Source organism: Echeneis naucrates, chromosome 20 (assembly GCF_900963305.1).
Source record: "Echeneis naucrates chromosome 20, fEcheNa1.1, whole genome shotgun sequence".
In the NCBI taxonomy this organism is placed as follows: Eukaryota; Metazoa; Chordata; class Actinopteri; order Carangiformes; family Echeneidae; genus Echeneis; species Echeneis naucrates.
The window spans coordinates 2,151,659-2,165,857 of record NC_042530.1 but is presented as its reverse complement, the minus strand read 5'-3'; the positions used below and the strand labels follow the sequence as shown (position 1 = coordinate 2,165,857).

At 43.6% G+C, this 14,199-nt stretch overlaps 1 protein-coding gene across 1 annotated transcript in view; it reads right to left on the bottom strand.

The window, feature by feature from the left end:
- Nucleotides 1-2,039: 2,039 nt before the first annotated feature.
- LOC115060779 (cadherin-12-like) overlaps nucleotides 2,040-14,199 on the bottom strand; it is a 53,616-nt gene continuing 41,456 nt past the window's right edge. The window contains exons 8-11 of the mRNA XM_029528869.1: nucleotides 11,478-11,599; nucleotides 7,019-7,139; nucleotides 5,443-5,694; nucleotides 2,040-2,551 (exon numbers count right to left, since the gene is read on the bottom strand). Of these exons, the coding sequence (XP_029384729.1) occupies nucleotides 2,040-2,551; nucleotides 5,443-5,694; nucleotides 7,019-7,139; nucleotides 11,478-11,599 (1,007 nt within the window). The remainder of the gene's footprint in view (nucleotides 2,552-5,442; nucleotides 5,695-7,018; nucleotides 7,140-11,477; nucleotides 11,600-14,199) is intronic.

The following is a 14,199-nucleotide window of genomic DNA, read 5'->3' as shown; positions in this document are numbered from 1 at the left end:
TGTGGGGCAAACGGTGATCTGGTTTTCTGCTGCACATGGCGTCCCAGAGCGAGTCCCAGAGCAGCAGGCGCCGTGAAAAGAGTTGGTTACCTGTCTGATAATTTGGAGATGAGCAGCTTGTCGCCCACAGCTCTTCATCTAACAGCTCACTGTAGCAGCGCCATCTTGTTCCATAACTCCCTGCAATGTTACAAAATGAACCGCTGCCCAAAAAAAAAAAAATGTCAAAAGGTGGCCGTCGTCCTTTACAGTGGACGGATATCGTGGTCATGGGTAAAACACGCCGTCCACCTTTGCTATCAACAGTAGATGGTTCTCTATTATTGCTCTGAATTGCCACATTATACAGTGCATCACCTCCCTTATATCTATTTCTGCTGGATCTCTGCTCTAATTTGCCAGAGATCATTGTAACTCTAGATGATAGTAAAGGTGAAGCGTTTAACTAAAGTCTGTGTTTTTCCTGCACCCAATAGGGTCATAGATAACTTGAAGCCCATTTAAGCATCTCAGTGCACATTTACTAAAGCTCAGGCTTGAGTCGAACCTGTTAGATGTGATGGAGAGGGACAGAAAGAGGAATCTCTTCACATCCATCGGTCCACGTTGTGCATTGTATGTCACCTGCTGTCACCTGACTGCTTGGGCTTTTAACCAGACCTTCCATTATGTGTTCAGTAGACTGAGGAGGCAAAGGTCTAAGGGGCTCTATTCAGCGACTAGTGAAACGGGGCCATCTTGGAGTCCTCAGTGTGACTTTGTAATTGCTGCACCTTGATTGCCTTTTTCCAGCATGCCGATATTTAGCAGAATCAGGAAACACTCTCTTTGAAAGCATTTATTTGTTGATTTGTCTGAAGAAAACCAATCAGATGTGAAGAAGCTCCACTCTTCGGGGAGTGTTGCGACGTGCTGTTGCTGGAATTTGGGAAATAAGATGAAAGTGAAACATGGTGTCATCTGAAGGTACAAACGAAGGAAGGTGGGGATTTAAAACCCTCTTTAGAGGTTATTGGAGGTTTTTCTGTGCATATTTTAAAGCTGTTAACAGATATTTCATTCAAACATGAACTCAACTCACCATGTTTCCTGCTTTAAAATGGCCTTCGAATATAAATAGATAAGACAAACCAAATGAGTTATCGAAAGGGATTTTGTCCAAGTGTTGTTCATTTAAGAAAACATTGTTTATTACATGACTGAACTGCAGTATTTAGCCCTAATTTATCTTTTTACAACTTCTAGTACAAGTCTATTCACACGACCCACCGAACAGAAACATACATTTTCATGTGGGCCTTGATTAATTACAAAATTACTCGAGTGTCTCCAAAAATAAAAAATACAGATCGATGACTGAGAGATAAATAGATAAATACACACACACACACACACACACACACACACACACACACACACACACACACACACACACAAAAGAGAGAAAAAAAAAATCAAAATCAACTCAATCAGCGAATAAATAGAACAATAAATAACATTCAAAACATCTTTGGCCAAACTCAGGCCACCTCATTGTCCCCACAGAGTTGACATTGGTCTCGGTCGACGCCTGGGCCAGTCGCAGCACAGTACTGAACGCTGAGGGAATCAGCGTAACCTATGAGGGTCTAAGGAGCAACACTGGATATGTGGCATAAAATAGCAAGTGAAAGAGAACAATTATATTGAGGCACTTTTAAGGATGTTGTAGGAAATGACAACATTTCCGTGTGTATGTGTTTTCCCCAAGAGGAAACAAGTTGTAAGATGAAACAACATTCAATTTAATGACAATTGAATGGCTGCTCTGCTCATCTAATCATGTTACCATATGTTCCCTTGTTTTGTTTTGTTTTTTTTGTTTTTTTTTTTACAATTTTGGGACTGAGAATGGTAAAGTACCACATAAAAAGAATCAATAACAGTGAGGTGGAAAAAGATGACAACAGATAAGATAGGAGGAAATAAATTCTGTGGCGTCATGTCAGCAACCAAAAGAACGTTGTTACATACTTGCTTTTTTGAGTCTGTGAATAACATCAATGTGCGTTCTCTGTGGTTGTTGAGTCTGACTGAGTTTCTGACTGTTCCCCAAATATCCCTGCCAATGTTTTGAAACGGGGCCCCCAGTCTTTGAGGTAATCGTAGTCCTCCTCGAGGTCTACGGCGAGGGACCCAATGGAGCTGAGGGACTCGGCCACGGAGCCGTCGCCCTCATAGGCGTACGTGGCCAGGGAGTCATAGGGAGGGGCGGAGTTGTCCACGTCGTGCTCTTTCAGACGCTGGTTGATGAAATCTCGGATGTCTGCGCTGTCCTGAGAGGCCAGCGGTCTGGGGTCCCTCTTCATCTCAGGTTTGACGTCCCTGCGGTACAGGTTCTCTTTCACAACCTTGGGATTGCGAAGCGTCCCCATGTCGAAGGCGTGCGTGTCCTCCTCCCCCCCTCCTTCGTCATCATAGTGGATCACATTATCCCGGATGTCCTCCTTGGATGACATGAGGGTTTCCTTTTTCTTTTGCCTCCTCAAGCCGACATAGAGGACCACGATAACTGGGGAACAAATGGAGAGTATTACATGTTAGACCACTGTCAAAGACCCAGATTGCTGTGCACTCTTCCTGGGAGAAAAGAAGACAGCCCAGTAATCATTGCTCAAAAGATAGCAATGCTGTAAAAAACCAGATAGCCGAGTGTTGAGCTCACGTCGCGTGTGGAAGCAAAAGCTCTGAGCAGGCGAGTTCCCAGGTCAATCCACGATTCTCCGTTCAATATCTTTCCTCTTTACACTGTCTTGTCTGATAATAAAGGTGTTGAATTCAGTGTAGCCGTCAGCTGGAGGGATGGCATTGTCAGATATTCTTCCAGAAGATGAAGCCTTCATTGTGTTGCTGTATTTGGTTTTATGTGAAAGGGCTTAAAAATGCATCACTATGCAGTTGATTATGGGTTAGCAAATATATTTATCAATTAGCCTCAGGTTCTTTTTTTTCATGTCAGTGCCAACAGTGTGAGCATGTTAGCTGATATCGGCAGTCAGCTCTATATATACAGCCTCACAGAACCTCAGCCCTGCTGACTGTAGGTCATACGTTAACCATCATTCAGAGTTATTTCAATCATACAACTGGGAACCGCTGCAGAGTCAACAAAACCACAACTGAAGCAAAAGTTATAGAGCGAGAAACCGGCACATCTGGAAGTAAAACCAAAACCTCCCCTGGTTTTCCCCTGCACGTCGAGGCCAATTCTGACCTGCAAATCAATACCTACTGGGACCTGAATTGCTTTTGTGGTGTACTGGCAGCGTTACATACTCAGTTAGCACAAGAGCTGTAAACACTGTTGGAGGTGGAAGTGCACCACTGAGAATATACCCAAAGTGACAGTTTACACATCCCCTCAGAGCTTGCGTGAGGTTCTGCATATTTTGAGCACTGTAGTACCACTATGTGATTTCCAACACGTAATGTTACAATAAATTTCCTTCTCTCCCTTTTGCCTGTCAGTGTGATCTCCCCCCCCCTCCCCATCTATCTTCCTCGTCTGCTTTTTGAAAATATAGTAAAATATGTTTTTTTTCCTCTGGCTTTTTAATATACAGTCGCATCTTGGAGGAAGAGCAATGGCCAGGACAAAACTCAAATCATTCAAATGAAAGAATCCAATAAAAATATTCAAGATGAAAAAAAGAAAAGGACGAAGAAGCCTGGAGTAGGTGTCTTACTTTCATCTTCTCTGCATCCCTTCACTTCCAAGTTGTTTTAGCTTGCTGTTTAAGAAGGATGGTGCACCAGCTCCCTCCAGTGGCACAAACCCAGACTTCAACAACAGGAAGTTACTGAGGGACACCCTGGTTGGATGCAGCCTATCACTGGGCCCATCCAATCCATATTGGTGCGGGGGAAACAGCAGTGCAGATCAAAGTCTCTGTGCCGGTCTGTTTAATTTACCTCATCTTTTCTCTGCACAGTAGAATCACTACAACTGGGTCATCCTGACAAATCCTACAGAGGAACTAAGTGGCTCCATGGAAATGTTCTCAGTGCGAGTTCAGATTTTCTCTGCTGCTTTCCTTCTCAGGGACAGTGTGATTGTATTTGGCTGAGTCTCATTTAGCCGAGTCGGAGCTCTGAATATAATTTTTTCCCCCTCATATGAAGCAAAAGCACCGCCACAAACATGACTGCATGCTCACATATAAAACAGTGACACTCGAGCAGATATTTGACATGAATAAAAATGAAAAAGGATTAATGTCAAAGCATGGCTGCAATTTCATGGCTGCATGATTCTTTGTTAACATGCATAACAGAGCGAGATAGAGAAAAGTAAATACAGCTCAATTCAAAGGTCATGGCTGCTCCTGACTTCCACTGTAAAACAGGAACTTCTTTAACAACCGCTCATCCCACATTCATAATTCTGAAAATGATGCCATAAACCTACGTTTACTTCCTCCCCGCTATGCAAATGACTTTGGACATTAACAGCAGAGGAATTAAGGAGGAGTTTTACAACTATGACCTTGTGGGAAATGGAAAATCTGCAGCCAGGGAAGCAGCCACGGGGGCAGCCAAATTGGATTTAGTTTATAGAGCAAAGCCTCCCTCCCTCCAATCTCAAACGTCTCACTGAATGACCAGAATCGTATGGGTTATATGATTATCTGCAGACACTCCCAGAGAGATGCCCAGCCTGACGGATGGTCAGCTCAGTCTGTTTGGAATCGGTTGTTTCCAGGCGTAGCTGAATGGAACTAGATCTTCTACTATATGAACTCATCGTCTTTCAATGGTTTTTTTAACCGTGACATTTCAAGCTAATCAAAAATTAAGAACTGCACCAGGAAAGACTTAAAATCCATGCAGCGTGTCATGTTTGAGGTTAGCAGAATATTTCACATCACAGTTTCGATGAAAAAAAAAAAAAAAAAAGATAATGGTGACATTTCTGCCAATGACAAGAAGGAATACCAATTTTTTGCACATTCGTTCAACTTAATTGTTTCAGATCATCAAAGAAATCATTAATATACATTTAAAAAGTATTTACTCAGTTTTGAAATGATGATTTCATTTATTAAATGAAAAAGCTATCCAAAATAACCTGGCTTCATATGAAAAACTAATTGCCCCCCTTGTTGAGTCATGAATTAACTCTGATTAACCACATTTTTTGGAAAGCTGAGTTAAATTTCATTAGTCACACCCAGCCCTGATTACTGCCAGAAATCATTTAAACAGAACCTGTCTAACAGCATAAAGAGGGCTAAAAGATATCTCTTTCTATAGAGGGCGGCAGAGTGTGTTGCCTTTTGAGGTCTATCAGTCTATCAGGTGTTGGGACTCCAGAAAACCCCAGTGAGAGCCAACCTACTGAGATTACGCCATCTTTATACTGCAACGAAGATTGTTTACAAGTCATGAGCAACTACGTCTCACCTAACAAGATGATGATACATAGAAGGATGGCAACCAGAGCTCCTGTGCTGAGACCCACGGGGAGAAAAATTGCCTCCGCGCTGCAGGTCAGCAGGGATCCATCTGATTCGCAGCCACATACGCGGATGGTCAAGGTGCCAGTGCTGCTCTTAGGTGGGTAGCCATTGTCTTCAATCACAACAGGAAGGAAGTAGATCTCCTGTAAACGCCGTCTGAAGCCGCCCCGCTTCGTCACTATCCCGGCTGTGTTATCTGGAAAAAGGGGATAAAGGAGGATGTACGTGGTTTTAGATTAAAGGACTATTATAAATTTCATATGAAAAGCCGCAAGCTTTTATTCGTCAATCTAGCCAGATGTTCCCAGCAAAGCTGCAGTTCACCCTCACATCAGTGAGCTACATTACACCTCCGTAGGTCCAAGTATGGGAAAGACAAATCAATAAACCAACGTCCAGTAAATCTTTATGTTTGATATGAGATCCTGTAAAAGGTGCATCTGAATGTGAGGAGAAACTGCAACATATCAGAGACATGGCTTAACGCTGCTCTTCCCATTTTTACACCAATCACTTAAAATTAAAAAAAAAAAAGAGAGGGAGAAGAGCACAACCCCATCTGGTACATTACTGCCTGAAACACTGCAGCGGGAGGACTATTTGGATGTGTTGTTATCTCTTTGTGCAGGTGGCATCACTCCAGAGAAACAGCAGATTAGCAATGATAGATAACAGATAAGAAATAATAAATAAATAAATGTAAAAAAAAACTGAAATAACAACACACAAAGGGAACAACTTGGGAAGACAGCCGGAGGTGAGTAGATGGCGAGTGGAATAGAGGTCGACAATGTATATGAGAGCGAGGGAACGTGTCAGGTTGGACCTGCCCGGTTCTGTCTGCTGCAGCTAGACTGTCTGACCTCTGTCAAGCCCGGTTTGTTCTCCTGATGAGGCCCAGCACATTTTGTTGACAGGAGGGCATGCGTTTCAGCACACCTTGCATGTTGTGCACAACCGTGTTTTTTTTGTTTGTGCTCTCTCTCTCTCCCTCTCTCTTGCTGAACCTGTTGGTGGAGCCTGTGGTGTTTTTATTTCCTGTCCCTGCCTATCAGATCTCACTCTATATCTGGAGAGCGTGCTCCCAGAGAAACTGCAGTCAGGAAACTGCAAGACAGCGTGTCCAAAAAGGTAAAACTGGATCAGAGGTTCGGACCGGGTGCTTGTCAAGGATGGTGAATGCTTTCGTTTCTCTGGCCTCATCCTGCCATGTCCCACTTTTCATTACCGTCTTTCTGGTTCGACTTCAAAGGGCTCGGCCAGCGCACACATACAGTGTCACATATGCCCTTATTGTGAGATGATGTCCGACTGCATGTGTTTGAGTTATTTTTAGACCTGAAACATGCCACTCTTGTTGCTTAGAGCACCAAACCTTTCAACTGGCTAATAATCAGACCTGAGCTTGCAGTCGTTTATAGAGGATGGAGTTACGTAAACTGTCACGAGGTGATGCTCTAAGGCCCTGTCGAGCATCACGGCACCTCACACAGATGATGTCACAACGTAAGAGCACTTACTTCCAAAGTCCCGGATGGTGAAGTTCTTGTTGACTTTTACATCCTCCCTGGGTGATTTGAAGGAGAACTGTTGTCCAGACATCGGGAGATCCTGGTCCTTAGCGCTGAAGGTTTGAATCACCTGTTGAAAACAAAGTTAAAAGGAAGAGATTCTTATCTGATTCTCAGCTGTAACTTCAGGCAGTAGTCAGCATTGTGTTTTTCTGCTTGTGCAGTGAAACATTTATAGTTGACCCATGACCCTTTCCTTCCTCTACAGTTGGGGGTTTTTCTTTTTGAGTGGTGGTTTCGATGTCAAAAGCTTGTACTTAATAGAAGATAAAATTCCTACGGGTCAATTTGTTCTGGTAAAATATTCAACTAGTCCTGAACTGGCTGCGTACCAGACCTGTCAGCACTGGAACAAATACAATCATGGATAACTTGTTGAAATGCGTTTATTCAAAGGGTCATCGATGGTTGTTTCATGCTGTAACCACAGAGAAACATGCAATGGCTGAAGAAAAAGACACCGTTTGAGCAAACAGACTCAATCATTCATGTGCTACCGAGTTTACTCAGCCGACACCTTGCAAAACAAGCATCAGCTTACAGCCCACTACACACAGGCTGCTGATTCAGCCACCGCTGTATCAGACTGCTGATGGCGTTTTACTTTCCTGTTTCCACAAGTCTCTCAAGGCTTTTTATTTTTTTTGTTTCTCCTTTAAAACGGGGTCGTCACGCCAGCCCAGCTGGGCGACCAGTCTGCTCTTCCCTGGCCTGGTGGACACCTGATGCATCGCGGCCCAGGACCCCCCCCCCCCTCCACCAGCCGCTGTGCTGCTCTCCATCTCTTTCACCCCTCAGTATGTGAATAAAATTCCCTGACGCTGGCTGTTTTGAGCGCTTTGTTGTGTTCCCCCACAACAGACGTTACATTTCGTACTATTGATTTCCAGCAACCCAATTAGTTCTGTGATGAGTAAATGAAAAGCTGCAACTAACAATTACACTTTCATTTAATCAGTTGGGCTTTACCTCATGTGCTCCCACTCACAGGGTGGTGGGCTTGACCTGACTCTGGTCCCTGGTGATGGTTTCACTCATATTTTGGGAATACCCACATACATGTGGGGTGTCACTTGCCAGCTCATGTTGGGTCACATCATGAAGAATTGATGAAGCTGTTCTGTCATTCCACTGCCATATATCTAATCTTTGATGAGGAAAAAAAGTCCATCTCTATATCCAGCCTGCAATCAAACTAAGAACTAAGCTTTAAGAAAAAGCCTAATCTAACAGACCACAACATAAATAAAATATAATAATGCCGACAATAATAGTTTGCATATTTCATTTCAACCTCATCCTATGTTTGTACCTTGTATCTGTAATGTGAATTGTCTTACAATCACATTACAGATAAACTGTGAGCCAAAAACTGTTGGAAGGAAAAATAAATAGTGGTCTCCTCTAGTGGCATTTCAATCTTGACGTTGCATTCTTGCATTCTCCAATTGTAATAATCATTTCAGTCTGTCGTGTACAAATCCTCCTTCCCTTGCAAATCAAATTCCAACCTGTTCTCATCCACGAATAGAGCTGCAGCTGCTTATTACTTGCTGCTATTGTACACGTGAAATGGTTTTAAGAGCACTCTGCTCTTTTGCACCCGGCTGCATTTAAGTTAAGATAGATAAGAGTGTCAGCTAAATGGTATAAATGTAAATGTAATTATTCCAGCATAACAAAGTGATGGAGGTGGTTAGAATTTCTCTGTGTTATTATAGAAAAAGAAAAAAAAGAAGAAGGAAAGGAAATACGTTTCAGAGCTGGGAACACATTATATCACCTGTTGTGCTAATTCAGAGAACTCCACACTAGTAAATGCTTGTTGTATGTTTCCTTTGTGGCTGCATTTTTCTCATTTCACACTTGACCAGTTGACCACTCAGGCCTCTGACTACAGTAAATAATAAAAAAAAGAAAAAAGGAAATATTCTTCGATATTTCTTTGCCGCTGCGCTGGCAATTCTTTCATGTGCAAATTTCCGCCTTATTTCCTCTGCCACCCGTCAGTTTGCTCCCTCTCCAGCTCTGCCACGTCCTGGATGGAGGTGATTTGATGACATCGGTTGTGCCGCAGTGTGACACACTCCAAAACAAGTGGCCTGTATGTTTTTATCATTTTATTTTCTTTGGAGCAGTGTGAGTGCAGATAATCATCAAGCGGCGGGGGCAAGCAGGATATGTGATGGATTTTACACGTGAGGATCTGCAATTCTTCATCATCCACCAGCTGCGCTCAACACCTGGTGGAGTCGTGTTATGAAGACGTTGGAGGAGGGTGGAGGGCAGGAGGGAGAGAAGAGGTGGAGGGGAAAGGGGAAGGAGAAGGAGATTAGAACAAGTGAGTAAGAAAAAGGATAGAAGACGATGAGGCAAGGAGAGAGGAGACACGCATGCGCATGTTGCACGTTGGCAGCTGATCTGACTTTGCCAACGCTGTGGTTGAGTTTCTCTACACCTCGACTGGAGTTCGTCTAATGTAGAGAAGCAGCTGCATGTGTCGGAGAAATGCAGTCCTCTGTGAATTCAGAGCAGAACTCGTGCAAGTGAATATGCAACAGCACACTTCTACAGGCACGTCTCGCTCTTCGCTGTAAACTCTCTGTGAATGTTCACTGGAGCCTTCCAGAGTTCACACCCGTCTCATGTGTAAGCTTTTTGCACCACAGTTGCTTTCCAAACCGGCAACAGCCTGACAAAACTCCTTACACCCAGACTATAGGTGAGCACACATCAGCAGATGAACGTGAATGGCAAACATCCACGTGAAGTGACGCAGAACACCTCTTCTGGAACTATCAGCAGTTCATTCAGCAGGGTGAAGTTCAGCACATTCTAACTGGAAAATGTAAAGATCATCAGAACCATCAGAAGCAACAAACACACAAACGTTTCTGTGCTTGTGTGTTTTTGCATTTGTAATGTTTTTTTCTCCAACAACATCAGATTGGCCTCCAACACGTTACTCGATTCAACCTTGAAGGCTGAAAAGGCAAAACGGGCACCTTCAAGTGGAGAGCGCAGCAGCTTGTTTTGATTTGAAGGGGTCTGAGGACCAGCAGAGCATCCTCGGTGTGATGAGGAGTCCACAGTAATTTGATAAACTGCCAAAGAACCTGTTCCCTCACAACACTGACTGCATATAGATGCCAGTTAATGGGCTAATTCACAGGCGGCTTACAATGCACACAGGAAAGTTCTCTGCTGCATATCAAGCATTTCATGAAACAGTGGCGTGCCGTCAGGACAGCCAAGGAACGCAGTGTTTGACACGTTACAGCTGAAAATAGGAGGAGATATTTCTGATGCCTGTTGCCTTCATCTTGCGATTTACTGCCATGTAGTGGCAATAATGGGCTATTACCTCTGGAAGCTAGCCTGACTCCGAGCTGCTCCATCTATCAGTTCTATCATTTTCATACACTTTGTGCCACTGACAAAGGTTAGGGCTTGTCAAAATCTATAAAATCTGTTATCTTTATGCACAGATGAATATGGAAATTACTTCGACAGTCTTTCCCTGACTAAGTAATCGTCTCGAACTGGTATAAATTGTTGCACCGGTTAGTTTCCTTTTCTCTTAATCAAGTTTTAGGACCTGTGTGCGAGGTCTGCAGTAAGTCTGCGAGGGTTGAGAAATCATATTGAAGATTACAAAAGAGGTCATTTTTCACCAAAACTGCACCTTTGGCATGTTCACTCTCATTAATCCTGTCACATCTTCAGCCGGGTCCATTAAGGTGATGATGTTCTGGCAGATCAGCAGCAGGATGCAGGAAAGACTCTCAGCCCCGGAAAGCAGGCGGCACATAATCATGAAACAGGACAGGTGCTGAATTTAAGAGAGAGCCGCTGCCGCCGCCGCTACTGTCATGAAACGGCACGATTTAGTCTGGTCAGTTTGTCGGTGTAGTAAACAGCTGGATAAAGACATCAAGTCAGCGGCTTGTGGGTGGAACTATATGACACAATCGCCTCATGATTTAGACTATCTGCACTCAGACGTTTTCTGCTCAATCCCGTGAAGTAAAAGGTTTTATTAAAATGACCTTAGTGAGTTAGTGCAAACTGGCCTTCTGTTCGGTGCCATTAAAGGAGCGAAAAGCTCCAGAAAAGGAGGAAAAAATTATTACACTTTTAGCTTCACAGCACATCTGCATTTATTTGTGCCTGACTCTTTGGCAGTGTTTGTGCAAATCAACACCTTTCAGATACAATTTAGCACCTTTAGAGAGTTTTCAACAGCCAGCTTGAAGCTATATCAGCTCGATGGGAGGACAAACACCACTCCAGTCAAAAGTTGGCAACTGGCTGAAAAATCAACACGCATTAACGCTTGAAGAGTTGCGACACTGAACGCCAGAAGTGCACAGAGTGAGGCAGGAGGAAGGAACACACCATAACATACCTGTCCCATTTTAGCATTTTCACACACAAAGGTCTCGTAAGGACTGGCGAGTTCAGGCGGGAACTCGTTGATGTCCAACACATGAACGGTGACGGCCACTCGACTCGTCAGAACTGGACTGTCTGCAGGAGGAAGAAAGGGAAAATGGTTTAAAACAAGAACAAATGTAGACAATGTTTTTTTACAGCACTGACATCATGTGGATATCTAAAGTAAGACCACCTTGATGATGAGCCAAATCATAAAGGTTTATCACTGTTGAGGCAAAGTGGCCGAGCCATGAGCAGCCAGTCGGTGTCCTTGAGCAGATGTGATACTGTCCAGCTGCTCGCCCACTCTAAGGCGCTCTGGTTAAATGCTAGAAAACCTCAGACGTGCCAGGGACATGCTGATGCATAAATTGCACCGAGACTCTGCTGCTTTATGATGCTTTTGATTGATGGTGAAAAGGAGAATTAAATAAAAACACACAATAAATGCACAACATGTACTGCCTACAAATGAAGTGTGCGTCATATTATGGAATATGGCTCTGCAGAGGGACTATTTTCCTTTACAAGGTGTATTTTTATTTTTTCCTGAGGTTCTGTTGTGGGTTTTAGCCATAAGATGTGCAGCCCATATTAATTAAAGTGTGAAAGCCCCCATGAGAGAGACTAACTTGAATCCAGGGCTGTTTGTTACAATGCTTCCTCACTGTAGGGGCACAGCGCGGAAATGTTCTTTTTGTGTGGAAGCCTGAGAACGGTAAACTTTATGGATTTGCTGTGGGAATAGGCTTTGCCTTTCAGTGGGGGGCTTAGCGTGCACTTGTCTGTGCGAATGCAAGCGCACGGGTGCGTAGGTGCACAGGTTGGTGTGTAGGTGGGTGGTTGAAAAGGATGCGGGGGGGTATCCTGAGAGTCGTTCCACAGGGATTGGAGACGCAGCCACAGCTCAGTTAGTAACCTGTCTCTGACCTTGACGGAAAAAGCAATCTTCCCACTGAGGTAAAAATGACACTGAGCATGGGATTTGCTGCCTTGCACTGACTGAACTACTAACATTAATGCCCCACCAGCGAAAATACTGATCTTTTCTGTCATCTGGGATCCTGAATTTTTTGTAGCAATTTCGAATCTTGCAGATCAGTGAAACCGAAAAAAAAAAAAGTAGTTTTTGAAGTCTGGAGTGAACCACTTCATTCTCATTTCATTTGGAGAACTCATCTTCCTTTCTGTTGACTGAGTGCGTCTTCGGTGATGAAGCTTTCAGCCCACTAGATGGTGCAATGGTACAGCAGTTCTGTTCAAATCTGACCAGAATCAGCATTTTAGCTCAATAACACATGCTCTGTTTATTTTATTAAAATCAGAATACCATCTTGCTTGCTTGAGTGGACAGCTGTAAAGTTGCTTCCCCTATACAGCCTTTTCATTGGATATTACTTTTTTAATGAAGCTCAATTTAATTAAAAAAAAAAAAAAAAAAAAGCACTAATGCCAGCCATCCAGCACAAATCTCTACAGAGTGCTGAAAAAAAACAAAAACATAGAAAGATTCCTTGTGGATAAAAATCTGTTAAAAGTGCAAGTGGCCAGAAAAAGTCAGCAAACTTACAACATAAATGTTGTGGGAAAATAAATCCAGCCGTAAACAGATAGAAAGTGTGCTTCCTCACCGCCTCCTGCCAAGGTTGTTATTGCATTTAATAGATCTTACTCTCACTTTGACTCCTAAAAATTGCCACTGGGCTGAAATGCAAAAAAGCAAACCGTTAATCTTGCCCTGGCTCTTATTTAGTCCGCCCTCTGCTGTGCGCCGTGTCTCAGGAGAGCAGCACACACTGCTCTCATTTTGCTGCATGACTGCAGTGTCTAGCAATGACCGCACAAGTCTCAGAGGCTTTTTGAAGTGAAAAGTCCCCCCAACTCAGGTGCAGTGCTAATCATTGCAGGGTAAAGGTAGTTCCAGGAAAACGTCAACTGGACAACTGATACAGTTGAATTGTTTTTTTAATTCTGAATTATTGTCATTTTAAACAGCCAGGTCGCTCAGTGGCTGCACAGACGGGTCGAACAAAGAGGTCAGCAGTCATTTAGAGCTGAATGAAAAGTGCTGTGTCGGTGTAAGACGACAGAAAACTGGTCATTTTCTTTGTGTGGCTGAACTCCCCTCAAACAAAGAATACATTATCTGTTTGAGCAATGAAGGGCTCTTTGGTCGCGGTTTAAAATCCGAATTACAGACAGAGAAAATCCCAGCTATGGTAACGGAAAGCCTTGCGGAGGAGCAGGAACAGCTATGTGATACTCTGGGCACAAAGTTCTGCCAAAATCGCACTCAAGGTCGAACGCAGATTTGAACTTATAAATTGGGACGCAAGCCCTGAGGGCGCCATGTTTATCTCCATGTTTCCTCCCGTTGTTTATTTCCTTTTTTTTTTTTTAATGTTTATTTTCTGTCTGGGGGTGTGGGGGAGCCTGTCTCTAGTCAAACGCCGGCCTTTTGAGAAAGGAACCGCAGAGGGAGCAGAAGGCTGTCTCACCGGCCCGTGTTGGGAAAAGGTGATAAGAAAGAAGAATAAAACGCAGGTGGGTGAGTGTAAGACGTGAAGAAATACTGCTGGATTACTGCATCATGTCGAGTCAGCCTTATAAAACCATCTCCATCTCCCTGCTCCATCCAAACGGCATCCTTTCATTCTACCTCATCCTCCAGTTCCTTGACACTTACACACGAA